General features: G+C 37.5%; 2 protein-coding genes across 4 annotated transcripts in view; one reads left to right on the forward strand and one right to left on the reverse strand.

The window, feature by feature from the left end:
• On the forward strand, window positions 1-1,695 carry apoda.1 (apolipoprotein Da, duplicate 1). 2 transcript variants are annotated; one of them, XM_016509994.1, is made up of 5 exons: window positions 1-21; window positions 677-805; window positions 898-1,019; window positions 1,144-1,229; window positions 1,366-1,695. In XM_016509994.1, exons 2-5 carry the CDS (start codon window positions 692-694, stop codon window positions 1,599-1,601), a joined length of 558 nt encoding a protein of 185 aa, XP_016365480.1. In that variant the 5' UTR covers window positions 1-21; window positions 677-691; the 3' UTR covers window positions 1,602-1,695. The 2 variants fall into 2 exon arrangements, with proteins under 2 accessions (XP_016365480.1, XP_016365479.1); XM_016509993.1 differs by having other exon boundaries at window positions 11-21; window positions 648-805; window positions 1,366-1,694.
• A 627-nt stretch (window positions 1,696-2,322) lies between these two features.
• The window catches only part of copa (COPI coat complex subunit alpha), a 14,362-nt gene continuing 2,503 nt past the window's right edge, over window positions 2,323-14,181 (reverse strand). The window contains exons 7-29 of one of the 2 annotated variants that reach the window (XM_016510099.1): window positions 11,391-11,500; window positions 11,159-11,258; window positions 10,107-10,325; window positions 9,872-10,022; window positions 9,698-9,764; window positions 9,536-9,611; window positions 9,380-9,462; window positions 8,410-8,635; window positions 8,103-8,241; window positions 7,842-8,004; window positions 7,381-7,527; window positions 7,104-7,293; window positions 6,542-6,637; window positions 6,361-6,449; window positions 6,157-6,280; window positions 5,962-6,051; window positions 5,747-5,853; window positions 5,492-5,641; window positions 4,908-5,231; window positions 4,718-4,828; window positions 3,484-3,645; window positions 2,865-3,059; window positions 2,323-2,679 (exon numbers count right to left, since the gene is read on the reverse strand). In XM_016510099.1, coding sequence (XP_016365585.1) covers window positions 2,620-2,679; window positions 2,865-3,059; window positions 3,484-3,645; window positions 4,718-4,828; window positions 4,908-5,231; window positions 5,492-5,641; window positions 5,747-5,853; window positions 5,962-6,051; window positions 6,157-6,280; window positions 6,361-6,449; window positions 6,542-6,637; window positions 7,104-7,293; window positions 7,381-7,527; window positions 7,842-8,004; window positions 8,103-8,241; window positions 8,410-8,635; window positions 9,380-9,462; window positions 9,536-9,611; window positions 9,698-9,764; window positions 9,872-10,022; window positions 10,107-10,325; window positions 11,159-11,258; window positions 11,391-11,500 — 3,179 coding nt within the window. In that variant the 3' untranslated portion in view covers window positions 2,323-2,619. Of the gene's footprint in view, window positions 2,680-2,864; window positions 3,060-3,483; window positions 3,646-4,469; window positions 4,632-4,717; window positions 4,829-4,907; window positions 5,232-5,491; window positions 5,642-5,746; window positions 5,854-5,961; window positions 6,052-6,156; window positions 6,281-6,360; window positions 6,450-6,541; window positions 6,638-7,103; window positions 7,294-7,380; window positions 7,528-7,841; window positions 8,005-8,102; window positions 8,242-8,409; window positions 8,636-9,379; window positions 9,463-9,535; window positions 9,612-9,697; window positions 9,765-9,871; window positions 10,023-10,106; window positions 10,326-11,158; window positions 11,259-11,390; window positions 11,501-14,181 lie in introns of both variants that reach the window. The other variant, XM_016510098.1, reaches the window with a different exon arrangement.

The raw sequence follows: 14,181 nt of genomic DNA on the forward strand, positions 1-14,181 counted from the left end.
TATTCTGCACGACTTTAAGAGGTAAGGGTGTGTTATTATTTTTGTAGTTAATTTATTTTGGTCAAACTGTCCTCTTTGTTTTACAAGAAACTAAATATACTGTAAACTACTATTCTTTTTTTTTTTTGGAAAGCAATTACTACTTTCATTCAGCAAGGATGCATTAAATTGATTACAGTACGGACATATCTAATGTACCAAAAGGTTTCTATTTCAAATAAATGCTGTTCTTTTCAGCTTTCCATTTGTCAAATAATCCTGAAAAAAAAGTATCAGTTTGCACAAAAATGTTGCACGACTGTTTTTAATATTGATAATAATCAAAAGAAATCAGCATATTAAAATGTTTTTTGAAGGATGGCGTGACTGAAGGGTGGAGTAATGGCTGCTGAAAATTCAGTTTTGCCATGACAGGAATAAATTAGCCTACATTTAAAAATATATTTAAATAGAAAACAGTTATTTTAACTTGTAATAATATTTCACAGTTATTAAAATAATTGTGATAAAAACAACAACAATAATAATAAAAAACATTTTTAAAAATCTTACTGATCCCAGATTTTCAATGGTAGTGTATGTGCATCTCAGATTGTATGCTGAATAACTTAATTTAGTTAATATTTTACATTTCTATTTTATTTTAGTTATTTTTTTTCTTCTTCCTTTGGCAAAGGGCAAAACAAGTAAAATGAAGGCCTTACTGGTTGTTTTGGCCCTCTTCCTGCCCATCATAAATGCCCAGGTGCCTCATTGGGGGCCGTGCCCAGAGCCTGTCACTCAACCTGCCTTCAACCTAAAGAAGGTAACATACTGTGCCACAGCTTATGATATGAACTGGTTTTCTGTTCTGCTTTTAAATGTTCTCATTGTTTGCTTGTCTGTATCCTAATGTAGTTTATGGGCAGGTGGTTTGAGATCGCTAAACTTCCAGCACAGTTTGAGCGAGGGAGATGCATTGAGACTAACTTCACTCTCAAGCTGGATGGAACGGCTCATGTAGTGAGCTCTGAAATTCTGTGGGTACCAACACCTAAACCACCAAATCAGTTTCTTTTTTCTCCTTTTTTAAATAATTCCTTAGGCTTTTATATAAGAGGTAATAAATATACCTAATTAAACCATACACTTTATTTTAATTAGAAAAGGAGAGTTAAAAACAATTGAAGGGACAGCTGTGGTGGAAGATAAAAGAAATCCAGCAAAGCTTGGAATCAGTTTCTCTTACGGTACAGATCAGATTTTCTTTTTAAATGCTTTACCGTTGCCATTAGTAATGACATTTCTAATTCAGAATTAATAGGAAACAACATGTATGCCTAAAATATAATATTTTGTGTTTTGCATCTCTACTTGAAATGACAGTTTTGCCCTACACTCCATACTGGATTTTGTCCACTGACTATGAGAATTCAGCGCTGGTGTATTCATGCACTGATGTCTTGAGACTGTTCCACGTAGACTTCGCTTGGATTCTGGGCCGCACCCGATCCCTGCCTGCTGCCACCATTGACCACGGAAAAGAGGTTTTTACCAACAACAACATCGATGTGAGTCGGATGATCTTAAGCAGACAGCAGGGATGTGACAAAGACCTTTAAATGACTGTCTTACTGGATAATCCTGTGTCCAGTGTTGAACAACATGTGGACTACAAAAGTAGTATACGATTCCTTTTAATAATAATAAAAATTTAATTAAATGGCCATGGAGTCTTGGACTTATTACATTATTTTTCCAGGTTTTCAAACCAGAAATGCAGTCCATCTTCATTGGGAGTTATTGTACAGAATTGAAAGCACAAGTTTCCAATAGATCAAAATTAATTAGAGCACTAACCAAAACCATGTGAACTTGGTTGGCTTAATTCTCCAACTGTTGTACATTTAGCACCTCCTTGTGGTCACAAAGAAAAAAAAAACAAAAAAACACATGACCATGAAATCATGTGCAAGTACTTTTAATTTACATTCACTCATTAATAAGTTGGTTTGGAAAGATATAAACGTAAAAACAATATCCGACATGCTAACAGTGTTATTTCAGTATCACTGATATACTCTTATAGCTTTTGTCAATATTTCAATATGTAGTTAATATATCAATATACAGTTTTTAATAAGTTGGTTTGTAGTTTTAATATTAGTTTAAGTTACTTTATGACTTTCAACTAAATGAAAACGAGAAACGTTGTATTGGCAACTAGCTAGAATAAAATACGATTTTAAATAAGCTTTTTTATATTTATATTTTAGTTTAATTCAAGTAAAAATGTTGGTTAACAATAACCTTGCATGGAGAAGAAAAATATGTGGTTAAACATTGGTTTACCAGAATTTTATTTCAATATTTAAAGAGTTTCACAGGAAAGGAAACTTGTTTTGCACTGATCGACAGGGTCACAGATGTACACTTAATTATTCAGATTAATGAAACAAGCATACATACTGTAGAGACCTCAGATATAACAATAGAGTCACAGTCACAGAGAGATTTGACATGTAACAAGGCATTTTCTAGAATTTTCTGATTTTAAAGTTTTCATTACTTCATCTTATAAAGGAAAAGTATATGTGAGAGAAGCATATCTGTTTTCATCCATGTTTATGTAATGCGTGTTCAACGGAACTGCAGTGGGCTGACACGCAATCCGATCACATCTTTACCAATCTCGGTTACCTAGGAAACAGGAGAGAGACAGCCAATGAAATTGATCCTTCACTTTATAGCACCACATGATCAGATAAACCATGGAACAAGGGGAAAAGCAGAGTTACTTTCTCACATATTAACAACATTAGACTTTCTATCTTCAATAAACTAACACTAATTAAACATGGACATTACAAGGGCTTGCAACTAACCTGTGTGACCCTGCAGACCTCTCCTTTGTATTTGGGGCAGTAGCAAGCTCCAGACAGGGGACATTTCTCTACTGGCCGCCCGCGGTACAGGGGAGTGAAAGAGGCTGCACAGATGTCGAAGGGATTGTGGGGGTCATAGTTCAGTTGGTGAGCATCTGTCAAGCTTTTCTCACATGCTGCAAGAATCTTTCTTGTCTGAGAAAGATGGAGAACAGGTTATGTATACACAAGGGAAAAACTAGGGTGCCTACTTCCTACTTCCAAGGGGGCTGCATCATATATAAATATATCATTATTAAATATATTAAAATGATTTATAATGACAAAAATGAGCATTAAAAATATATTTTAATTTTAATATTAAATTATTTTAATATTTTAATTTAAATGTAATTTTTTATTTGAGTTAAATGTAATTTCTTATTTTAATTTAATTTTTTTTATAAGAAATATATATTTTTTACATATACAAACAAAGTGTGCTGACACAAATAACAAGAACCAATAAAAACTTCCATTAAAGCTTTTTTTTAATTAATTTTTTTCTTAATTTGATAAAAATGAATAGCTATGGGTTAGGGGATACTTGTGTAAAAAATTACAACAATTATCCATTTACCTGTTGTGCCACTTCTGGTTTGGGACCCAACTCAAGCAGACGGCGAGCAAAACCCGCTGCTGTTTTGAAGTTCCGCAGTTTGAAGAAAAGATTGAGTGCTGTTCTCAAAACCAACACCATGTGGATAGGTTGCAGACTGCAATGTGTGAAATATGCTGCCATCTGAAACATACACAAGTATTTTGTAATAAATAAAGTAAAAAAAAAAAATATATAATTAAAACAAACTTATTTTACAATGCACATACCTCACAAAGTCTCTTCTGCTGATCGAGAGTGTCTTTAGGAAGTTTCTTCCTCTCTGTCTCCATGGTGAGGCCAATAATATACTCTTTACAGATAGTGATAAGCTGCTGAGCCTGAGTGAAAGTAAAGAGTATGTTTAGTACTTAGCCCCTATATAAAACAATATACCACTCATCCTGAATGAAAACACACCTCTGCAATCTCTTGTTTGTTGTCGACCACAAGCAGTGGTACGGAGAGGAGAATGGCTCTGAAACGATCAACAGCTTCTTCAAAGCGCCCTGCTGTGGTCAGCTGATAGCCCTGCTGCAGGCGTGAAATAAGATCGGAGAGACGTAGGCCCACCGCTGGCAGACCCCCTTTAGCCCCGCTGTCCTTCCAGTTCCTCAGGGGGTAACTGTGCAAGTAGGGCAGAGATGGCAGGCCCAGGTAACAGGTGCGCCCACGGGACAGGTTTTGCATGAACAGTTGCTTATAGGGTCCAAACTGAACCACACCAACCTGGTCATGCAGTAACTGTAGAAAAGGGAACAAATAACATTAGAGAGAAGGCAAAGAAACATCTCCTACATTTCAGATTAGTATGTAGACTCAATGATTTTCCTTCCTGCCTAAGCTTTTTTTTAATTAATTTTTTTCTTAATTTGATAAAAAACTGTCCGACTGTATAGCCATGGGTTAGGGGGATACTTGTGTAAATCAGCGCAAGAAAAAAAAAATGACAACAATTATCTGTTTACCTGCTGTGCTACTTCTGGTTTGGGACCCAACTCAAGCAGACGGCGAGCGAAACCCGCTGCTGTTTTGAAGTTACGCAGTTTGAAGAAAAGGTTGAGTGCTGTTCTCAACACCAACACCATGTGGACAGGTTGCAGACTGCAATGTGTGAAATATGCTGCCATCTGAAACATACACAAGTATTTTGTAATAAATAAAGTAAAAAAAAAAAATATATAATTAAAACAAACTTATTTTACAATGCACATACCTCACAAAGTCTCTTCTGCTGATCGAGAGTGTCTTTAGGAAGTTTCTTCCTCTCTGTCTCCATGGTGAGGCCAATAATATACTCTTTACAGATAGTGATAAGCTGCTGAGCCTGAGTGAAAGTAAAGAGTATGTTTAGTACTTAGCCCCTATATAAAACAATATACCACTCATCCTGAATGAAAACACACCTCTGCAATCTCTTGTTTGTTGTCGACCACAAGCAGTGGTACGGAGAGGAGAATGGCTCTGAAACGATCAACAGCTTCTTCAAAGCGCCCTGCTGTGGTCAGCTGATAGCCCTGCTGCAGGCGTGAAATAAGATCGGAGAGACGTAGGCCCACCGCTGGCAGACCCCCTTTAGCCCCGCTGTCCTTCCAGTTCCTCAGGGGGTAACTGTGCAAGTAGGGCAGAGATGGCAGGCCCAGGTAACAGGTGCGCCCACGGGACAGGTTTTGCATGAACAGTTGCTTATAGGGTCCAAACTGAACCACACCAACCTGGTCATGCAGTAACTGTAGAAAAGGGAACAAATAACATTAGAGAGAAGGCAAAGAAACATCTCCTACATTTCAGATTAGTATGTAGACTCAATGATTTTCCTTCCTGCCTCAAAACCTTTAACTTCAAAAACGTCAAGAAAAGTAAAATTTAAAACAGTGAAATATAAATAATATTACAATCACCAAAAAAAAAAAAACTAAATTGCGGTTCTATTTTTTTCTCCACGTCTAATCACGCAGGCCTAATCTATAGTTTTGTGAAATCCCTTTACCCTCATAGCAGTCTCAAAAGATCCAGCCAATATGTGATCCACAGCCAGTTGAGAGTTGTTGCACCACATCTGTGTGGGGCTTGTGCCCTTGGTGGGCGGCACAAAGAAACCTTCACCCTCTGCGCCACCTCCACCAACAGAAGGTACGTCCTATTGGTTGAAGGAAAGACAACAAGATTTGAGGTTACTTAGGATTCTGTATAAATCCAGTCACAAAAAGTAGTGATTTTTATTTCAGTTCTACACAAGACTTACCAATTCTGGCGGGAGGTCCAGATCTTCCTCAACATCCCAGCCTTCTCCCTCCTCTTTCCCAATAGCTCCCTCATCTCCCAGTCCCTCTTGAGCATCCATGAATCCATCTGGATAATGAGAGAGCATGAGTGATTCGATTGTGATACAAAACATCTAACTTTGGTTTGGTTTCCACCTTCAAAAATAGTTTTACTGTAAAATATTATAGTAAATACCTTCATCCAGATGAAGTTCTGCATCTTCTCCCCAGCCTTCTCCTCCTGAAGCATCCATGTCCAGGTCAGCAACCATCTGGCCAGCACGTCCTATTCAAACAAACACAAAAATACGTGTTAGTCTTCAAAATGAGTTCCAACTTCGTAAATCCTGGTTATTCACTCTGAGCCAATAGGAGTACCACAAAATCTCACCTTTGGCAGCAATGGCTCCCTCGAAGAAGCCCTTGGAGACAGTGAGCAGAGGCCAGTTGGTGTCCAAGGGGTTGATGGGAGGTGGCGGCTGCAACAGCTGGGCATTGGTGTCCACTTCTGGCACCTGCACATGGATGGAACACGTCACTCAATCGTTTATCTACAAATATGTGCATTTCTGTTAGTAATGAGAATACAACATACCATTTCTTTTTCCAGGTCAAAGGTCTCCTTCAGGGCTTCAGCCTCTTCATCCATCCCATGAGTGGCAGCAGTCAGGTAAGCCAGAGACTCTGAGAATGTATGTGACACAGATGTCATTTTCTTCAAAATAAATTTCATTAAAACAATCATATGAAGGAAAAACAAAAGTGACAGAACTTACTCTGTCCACAGTTCTTCAGGATTCGCACACGCTCACTGATGTCACCCAGGTAAAGAGCACCCTGATAGTGTCCACTCATGTCCTTTCTTATCTCAGCTGTAACACAAAATATCATTCAAACATTCCAAAAGAATAAATTAACCATAAGAAAGAAAACCAGTACACTGCCATTCAAAAGTTTGGGGTCAGTAAGATTTTTTTTTTGAAAGAAATTAACATTCAGCAAGAATGCTTTAAATTGATTAAAATATGTTTACTTAAACTAAATACTATTCTTTAATGACTGAGCACCACATCAGCAAATTGAAATGATTTCTGAAGGATCATGTGATACTGAAGTCCGGAGCAATGGCTGCTGAAAATTTAGATTTGGCATCACAGGAATACATTTTATTTTAAAGTTTATTAAAATAGAAAATTATTTTAAATTGTAATAGCATTTCACAATATTACAGTTTTTACTGTATTTTTGTTCAAATAAATTAACGAGACTTCTTTAAAAATCCTACCAACCACAAACTTTTGAATGGTAGTGTACTCATGGTTTTTCCTTGTCACTCACCTATCTTCATCATCTTCCTGAGTTTGGCTAGGTTGCCAGTGATGAGGTACAGGAAGGTGAGTTTGTCAAAGTTCTTGGTTCTCTGGTAGCACATCTCCACTACCTGGTGATGGCCCTGCAGAAGAGCAGCCTCGCCGAGACGCTCCCAGCAGCTTCGTTCATCCAGGGTTTTTGCAGCCTCTAATGCCACCTGCAAGAACAAACAAATCAAGAATAAACACCCGTTCAGGCAAGAGGGTTGAAGACTTGATCCTCCATAAATGTCAGTCCTGTATACCTCAATGTTTCCACACTCCACAGCCAGGCTAAAACGAGTCTTCTCATCTTTGACAAAGTGCAGCGCAACTTCTGGGTAGCCCTTCTTCTGCAGGTAGGCAATGATGGACTGGCCTACCAGTTTAGCGTTACGCACCATATGAAGAACCTGAGAGTGTTGGGTAGAAAAATAAAAATGGGCCATTAACAGTGTTAAGGCAAATCAGAATGTGCAAAATGATTGATGAGGAGGAAGTTACTGACTATAAATAAATAAATTGGTAAAACGGTAAGCCACTTTCCTGAACTGTTTCAGGGATATCTTTCAGATAATAATAATAATATTTTGTGTGGCATTCCAAAAATATAAAATAAAAAAATAAATAATAGAAAATATTACAAAAAATGTATATAAATTTTTACTCAGATAAAAAAACAACAACTCAGAAGTCGCAAGTTTAATTGTTGAAAATTTGTGCTAACCTCCTCATATTTGCGATTGACCAGAGCCAGTTTAAAACGGTACTCGGTGGGGTCAATGTTGAGCACTCGTGGTCTGCACTCACGATCCAGGCAGTACACACTGTTGCCCCTGACTCTTGTCACGTAGATGGGAAGATCCAATGTACGGATTATACCATGATCGCTGCAAGAAAAATGTATTTAAAGATTAATATTTCATTATTAACAAAACAGTAGGGTTTCTTAATGAAATAGTTGTATGTGAGGCTGTTGGTACAGTACCCGGAGGTGAGAGCATATTTGATGTGGTTGGAGGTGGTGTAGATGAAGACTTCATTCTCGGCCCAGGCGCCACTCTTCACTCTAATGTTCTCGTGGATGTTACACAGGCTCTCTAACTTCTTGTTACAGATCATGATGGCTGAAAAACAAAAGTAGAGGGTCAGATGTGTGTGATAACGTGATAAATCAAAGAAAACACAAGCATGTGGGATTATTCTATTTGATACAAGCAAACATGCTTGTACAACCCTTAAAAGGTGGGTATTTGTGAATGAAAAATCACAACCAATTAGTGAGTTTTCACTACCGTGTTTGGCCAGCAGAGCCACATGGTTGGCATCGGAGCTCCACACCACATATTTGACTTTAGCGATTTTGACCGTAGCGAGGGAGCGCTTCTGCTGCACATCAAACAGCGTAACTCCTTCAGCATCACGCAGCAGCAGAGACCCAGTTCCAGCGTAGAAGATCTCCTCACAGCTCGGTACCTGGACCTTCTTCACAATCTCATTCTTCAGGTTCTTTATCAAGAGCTGCAGTGGGATAAGCATAGAGAATAAGCCTTCGGGTTGGTTTGAGTATGTGTGTACAATGTCATACTCCTTTTTTTGATACTATAGAATGATGCAGGGATGACATATTTTTGTATGCTAAAACTCAGAAGCAAGTTAGCATTTTTTTGTTCCATCGTCCCAAAGTCAATGGGATTTATGAATGGGTTTTTGGTTAAATGCCCGAAATAAGGTCTGTGGTTAACAGAAGATCAATATATTTTCACGTTTTAGAGATAAAATACATCAGTAATACCTCCTTGTGATTTTTTTTTAAAAGCTTTTACTTGTCTTAAGAGGCAGTTTCTAATAAGTGGCTATAACAGAAGATCAATATATTTTCACGTTTTAGAGATAAAATACATCAGTAATACCTCCTTGTGATTTTTTTAAAAAAGCTTTTACTTGTCTTAAGAGGCAGTTTCTAATAAGTGGCTAAATAGGACCAGAGAGGTTGTTTTACTTTTTACTTCTGCAGATTGTTCAAAATTCATTAAAGTTGTGTTCATTAGTGTAGATTATCATGATGAACTAAATGTGTAAGAATCAAACTTTTGTTGGTTGCAGAGCTTATTTTTTGCAATAATCAAAAAGCCAACAGAAAAATCGTATTTGGGTTTTTGCAGAGGAAACCACCAGGGTGATGCTAACTTCCAGGTAGACCTACAAAAATATCATAACTGCAGCATTCTTTTCTTTCAAATAAATGCTGCTTGATTCACTTACTGAGTGCATGCGGTCAAGTACTGCAAAACGGTTCCTGGCCACCCAAACAGCAGTGAGACCAGAGGAACGCTTTCCCTCAGGAGCTGTAGAAAAAGTGAACAATTACATTTTGCACATTAGATTAAGGACTTCTAAACAGAAAAGATAAAATGTTACCATCAGGATTCTGGGAATCACTCTCTCTGGGAATAGAGTACAGATCATAGGTGCTGTTTTCAAGGTTAGTAGCTCTCTGAAAAGGAAAGAGGAAGAAATGAACAAATACACAAATGAACCTTGATTTGACTGAGCAGACTGATAAGAGTCTATAATACTCACAGTGCACAACAGCACAGCATTTTCTGCAGGGTTGTAGGACATGCTGAACACTGGGAATTTGGATCCACTGTCAATATAAAAGAAACAGTTCAACTGAAAAGAACTGCACTAAACCTTTTGTAGATGCACATTTAGCATTTTTAGACTTAGAAAAGACACAAAAAATCCACACACCTGCGCAGCTGCATGACAGCCGTATCCTTACTGCTGTTGAAGTCGAGCTGACGCAAGAAGCGATCTTTTACATAGTACAGCATGTTACCATACACGGCGTAAGCTGGACGTTCCCTTTCTAGTTTAAACACCAACATCCCACTGTCATGGCCTGAAAAGGTACAAAATTAAACTTCAATGCATCTCATTTCATCGCCAAAATCACTTGCTTAACTAATTATTACTAGTAACCCACCAGCAGCAAACAGGTTGAGGTTGGGGTGAGCCCCCAGCACCCAGAAACGGTCGTGATCTCTGCGAAAGGTCTGGACACCTGTCCTCTTGGACATATCCCACACGCGGATGCTCTTGTCCTCAGAGTTGGACAGGATGAGCTCCTGACGAGGGTGGAACACCGCACAGGACACATTGTTATAATGCCCTCGACAGGTGTCCAACTCCCACGCTTTAGATTCTAGAGAAAGGGATAATTGCCAAAAAAAAGGTAATTAAAAAACTAATTTTTCTAATACAGCAATTTTTTGGACACAACCTATAATGCCCACCAATCACCATATGCATGATGGCAGTTTAAAAAGTAGCCAATAATATTCTACTGACTTCTGAGATACCTAATTTTGATCAGTTCCTACGTGTATCATTTGAGAGTATAAGAGTATAAATGTACTTAATACATTAAATTCTCAAAAGTATTGATAAATACTTTAATGCACTAATATTGCAACACATAAGAAGAAATGCAATGAAGAGATAATTTATTGATATTGATTAATATACTAGTAAAATCTATACATGGAATGCAATGCCAGAGTTTTTTGTGTAACCAAAATTCCAATAATTTCCAGAAAAAAAAGATTTTATGCGTGAGTGACTTAATTATAAACAAGCTCGAAATACACAGGACTTATTTCAAAATGTCTAGGCCTTACTACTGCCATCTACAACATAAACACCATTAAGTAAACCCTGTCAAAATTCATCAACAGCAGATAATAAGCAATCGCTTGCCATAAATGTGTAGCATTCATTGATTAAAATACATCTTAAAATGATAATTAAGACTTCTGTTATGCAATTTAAGATATTTAACACTTTTTATCACTTCAAATTTTATCAACCTAAATTTAATACATTTTTAGAGTTCTATGAAAGCAACTGCCTGTGTAGGCAAGTAGATAGCAAGGTAGTTCACTAGGTTTTGGGACGGGATTAAATATTTTACATTTGCAATGTCGTTTAAAAAAAGAATCAGAACAGCGACAGACATTTTTCCATTAGAACACGTACCGTTCATCCTCCAGATCTTGACCTGGCGGTCATCTGCTCCTGACACAATGAGAGGCATGCTGGGATGGAAGGCTGCCCAGTTTACACCTCGATCGTGACCCTGAGACCAGAGCAAGAGAACACAAACTTTCATTCAAACCAACAACAAACTTCGTTCATTCAACCCCAACCGCACTTTACAACATAAAGATCGGATCCAAATTTTTTTAGGCCATTACAACCACATTCTTACCTCCAGAACATGCTTCACTACTGCATCAGAGGCCCCAAACAGGTCAACACCAGAGATGCCACGCACCTCTGTGTCCACAGCACCGGGAGACAAGTTCTTCTTCCTCAGACCTGGAAGCAACATTTACAGTCCGACACACACAGGGGACCGTTTACAAATTACACAGGAACACCCACATACCAGGGAAGGAAGAGAAAGGAACAACATTAAAACTGCTACTGCTAACACATTTGTGATATCTGACAGTAAACACACAAATGGGCTGCTACATTTTGTTGGGCTGCTAAACATACGCTGGTGCTCGAGAACACAAACACAACAAACATCCTCCATTAGGTCTAAACCTGAGTTAAGTAAGTAAACAACCAGCAAATTAAGAGCAAAGACAACAACCAATCAAAACACAAAATGACAGAGATAATCAGCTTAACTCAGGTCAGGACACAGAGAAAAAGAGAGGAGAGCAGAATGTGTGTCTGAGACCTCAGCACTCCAGATGTCTGCTAAATGAATAAAAGTCCAACAAAAACTGCATTAGAAACCAATGTGCAGATGTGGATGTTTCCAGAGGGGCAAAGGAGCTGTACAGGAAGTGAGCAGGGATGGAACTGAATGGTGGATCTATGGGGGTGGAGCGTGTCAAAATATTCTCTGGAGGGGCACTGGATGTTAAAGGAGTGAGGAAGACTCCAGTTAAGTCATGCATTTGTTATTGCATATTGTAATGCATTAATAGATGGATTCCATCATGCATTCAAGTTGTGTTAAGTCATTTAATGATTAAATGACAATCTATGTTCATGTTACAGATCTAAAAGTTGCATTCAGATAGATGCATCAACTTGGAGGTCTTTAATAGGGTTGTAACGGTATGAAAATTTCTTATCACGATTATAGTGACCAAAATTATCACGGTTATCAGTATTATCACGGTATTGTTAAAATGTGCTGGAGATGTTAAAAAAGTACCGACACATAAATCACTGAACCAAGTTTTATATTTAAAAATCAACAATCAACAAATAGAATGACTTTTTGTTTGCATAATCACTAAAACAATAACATTACCAATGATGTTCGGATTTTAAATGACAACTTGACTGACAACAGTTTAATAGCAGGGTGAAATATCTATTGTAAATGTTCAAATAAAGCTTTGAAAAAGTTTCATAAAAAGGTAAACCTCACATTTCAGCCTTTAAATAAAGAAACGATAGAAGTCAAAATGATAACTGATTAATAAATGATTATACGTATGTATTTTATCTGCTCCATAAATAATTCTAGATAACTTATGATTGTTTAAATGTGTAGAATCCACATAAACTTGTTTTTCATCAACCGGTCAAAATTTACAGCAGGGCATGCAAATTCGGTCCGTTTTTTGGCCAGACAGAAACTGCACACAGACTGAATGTAAATATAAGTCTCTGTAAATCCACTCGCTGACAGCAGGTGGCGCTTATGGAAAAGCAGAATTAGAGCTGTTTCCCGTAACCTCCGTGGACAAAGCAGTATTGCGATTAAGAACACTTCCTTTAGGTATTACATGGAGTGAAGATGAAAACAAAATGCCATTGAATCGTTTCTGAAGACATTTTCAGAAACATTTCATTCATAGGCCTATATATTCATTTGTATAATTCTTTTAAAACCTCCCAGCTTTTCCGCCCTGTTTTCACTCAAAACGAAACTTAACCATTAATATCATCTATGGATGACAAATGCCATCATGCAAGATATGAGGAAAAAGTTCAAATGTTTGCATAGTCCTGTGAATTTAAAATGAACCAGGGATTAGGGATTCCAATTGTTCCTGTACTTGAAAATGCTTATAGTTTTGATGAAACTTAATCCAAAAGGTGTTAAAAAGAAATTTGCTTAGAACTAAATTTAGATGCATGAGAATTTCTAGCTTTCATTATATCATACGATTACATACAAATTGCGTATTATCCATGCAGCAATATATGAATTCCATAATTTTATGTGAAGGGGAGAAAGATAGAGAGAAAGAACTATCAGCGTAAGCTTTATTGAATGAGTATTTGTTCTCAGTCAGTGCAGACAGGAGCAGTTTTAAAGGTTAATGAGCAAGAAAGAAGTCCAACAAATGAAAGCAAAGGACATAGACATTGACAATTTCATTAAAGCATGCAGAATCTCAAAAATACCTCTCACATTCACCTTTTCTTAAATAACACATTTTGAGCAGGTGAAAATACACAATATTTTTAAGTGTTTCATGACTTGTTTGTTCCATCATCATTATCATGTTCCACATCACCTTTAAGTGATTTAATCCTCTCAACATCACCATTTAATTTTCCCAATAATAACAAAAATGAGCATCAAATCACTAGACAACTGCTTGATGCTTACAGCATGAGTGTGAGAGGCATTTTTGCTTTAAGCCCACAGAGTTTAGTTCTGTACACACTGTAGAGAGAGGACATGAGGAAGAGAATGCCATTAAGCAGCTTCTATCCTCCTCCATCCTCTCTCTCCATTCCCACCTCCCAAGCTTTCCCAAACTAGGCCTGTCGCAATAATCAATATATCGACTTATCGCGCAATATATGCACATGACCTCAATAATTTTTGGTGAAGCAATATATCGCCCATTATATTTACTTAAAAATTAATGCCACCATGTTTGGTACATTCCACTTGCACCAGTGTCTTTTGCAGCTTCTTGTACATAACGTGGTGTAGTCATGAGGTGCTAGTTCACATTTAAAAAATGCTTCTACAAAAAATGTTTAATCTGCAGATATGGTCTTGTTTAGGG

The sequence above is a fragment of the Sinocyclocheilus rhinocerous genome, unplaced genomic scaffold (assembly GCF_001515625.1).
Source record: "Sinocyclocheilus rhinocerous isolate Xijiao unplaced genomic scaffold, SAMN03320098_v1.1 scaffold444, whole genome shotgun sequence".
Lineage (NCBI taxonomy): Eukaryota > Metazoa > Chordata > Actinopteri > Cypriniformes > Cyprinidae > Sinocyclocheilus > Sinocyclocheilus rhinocerous.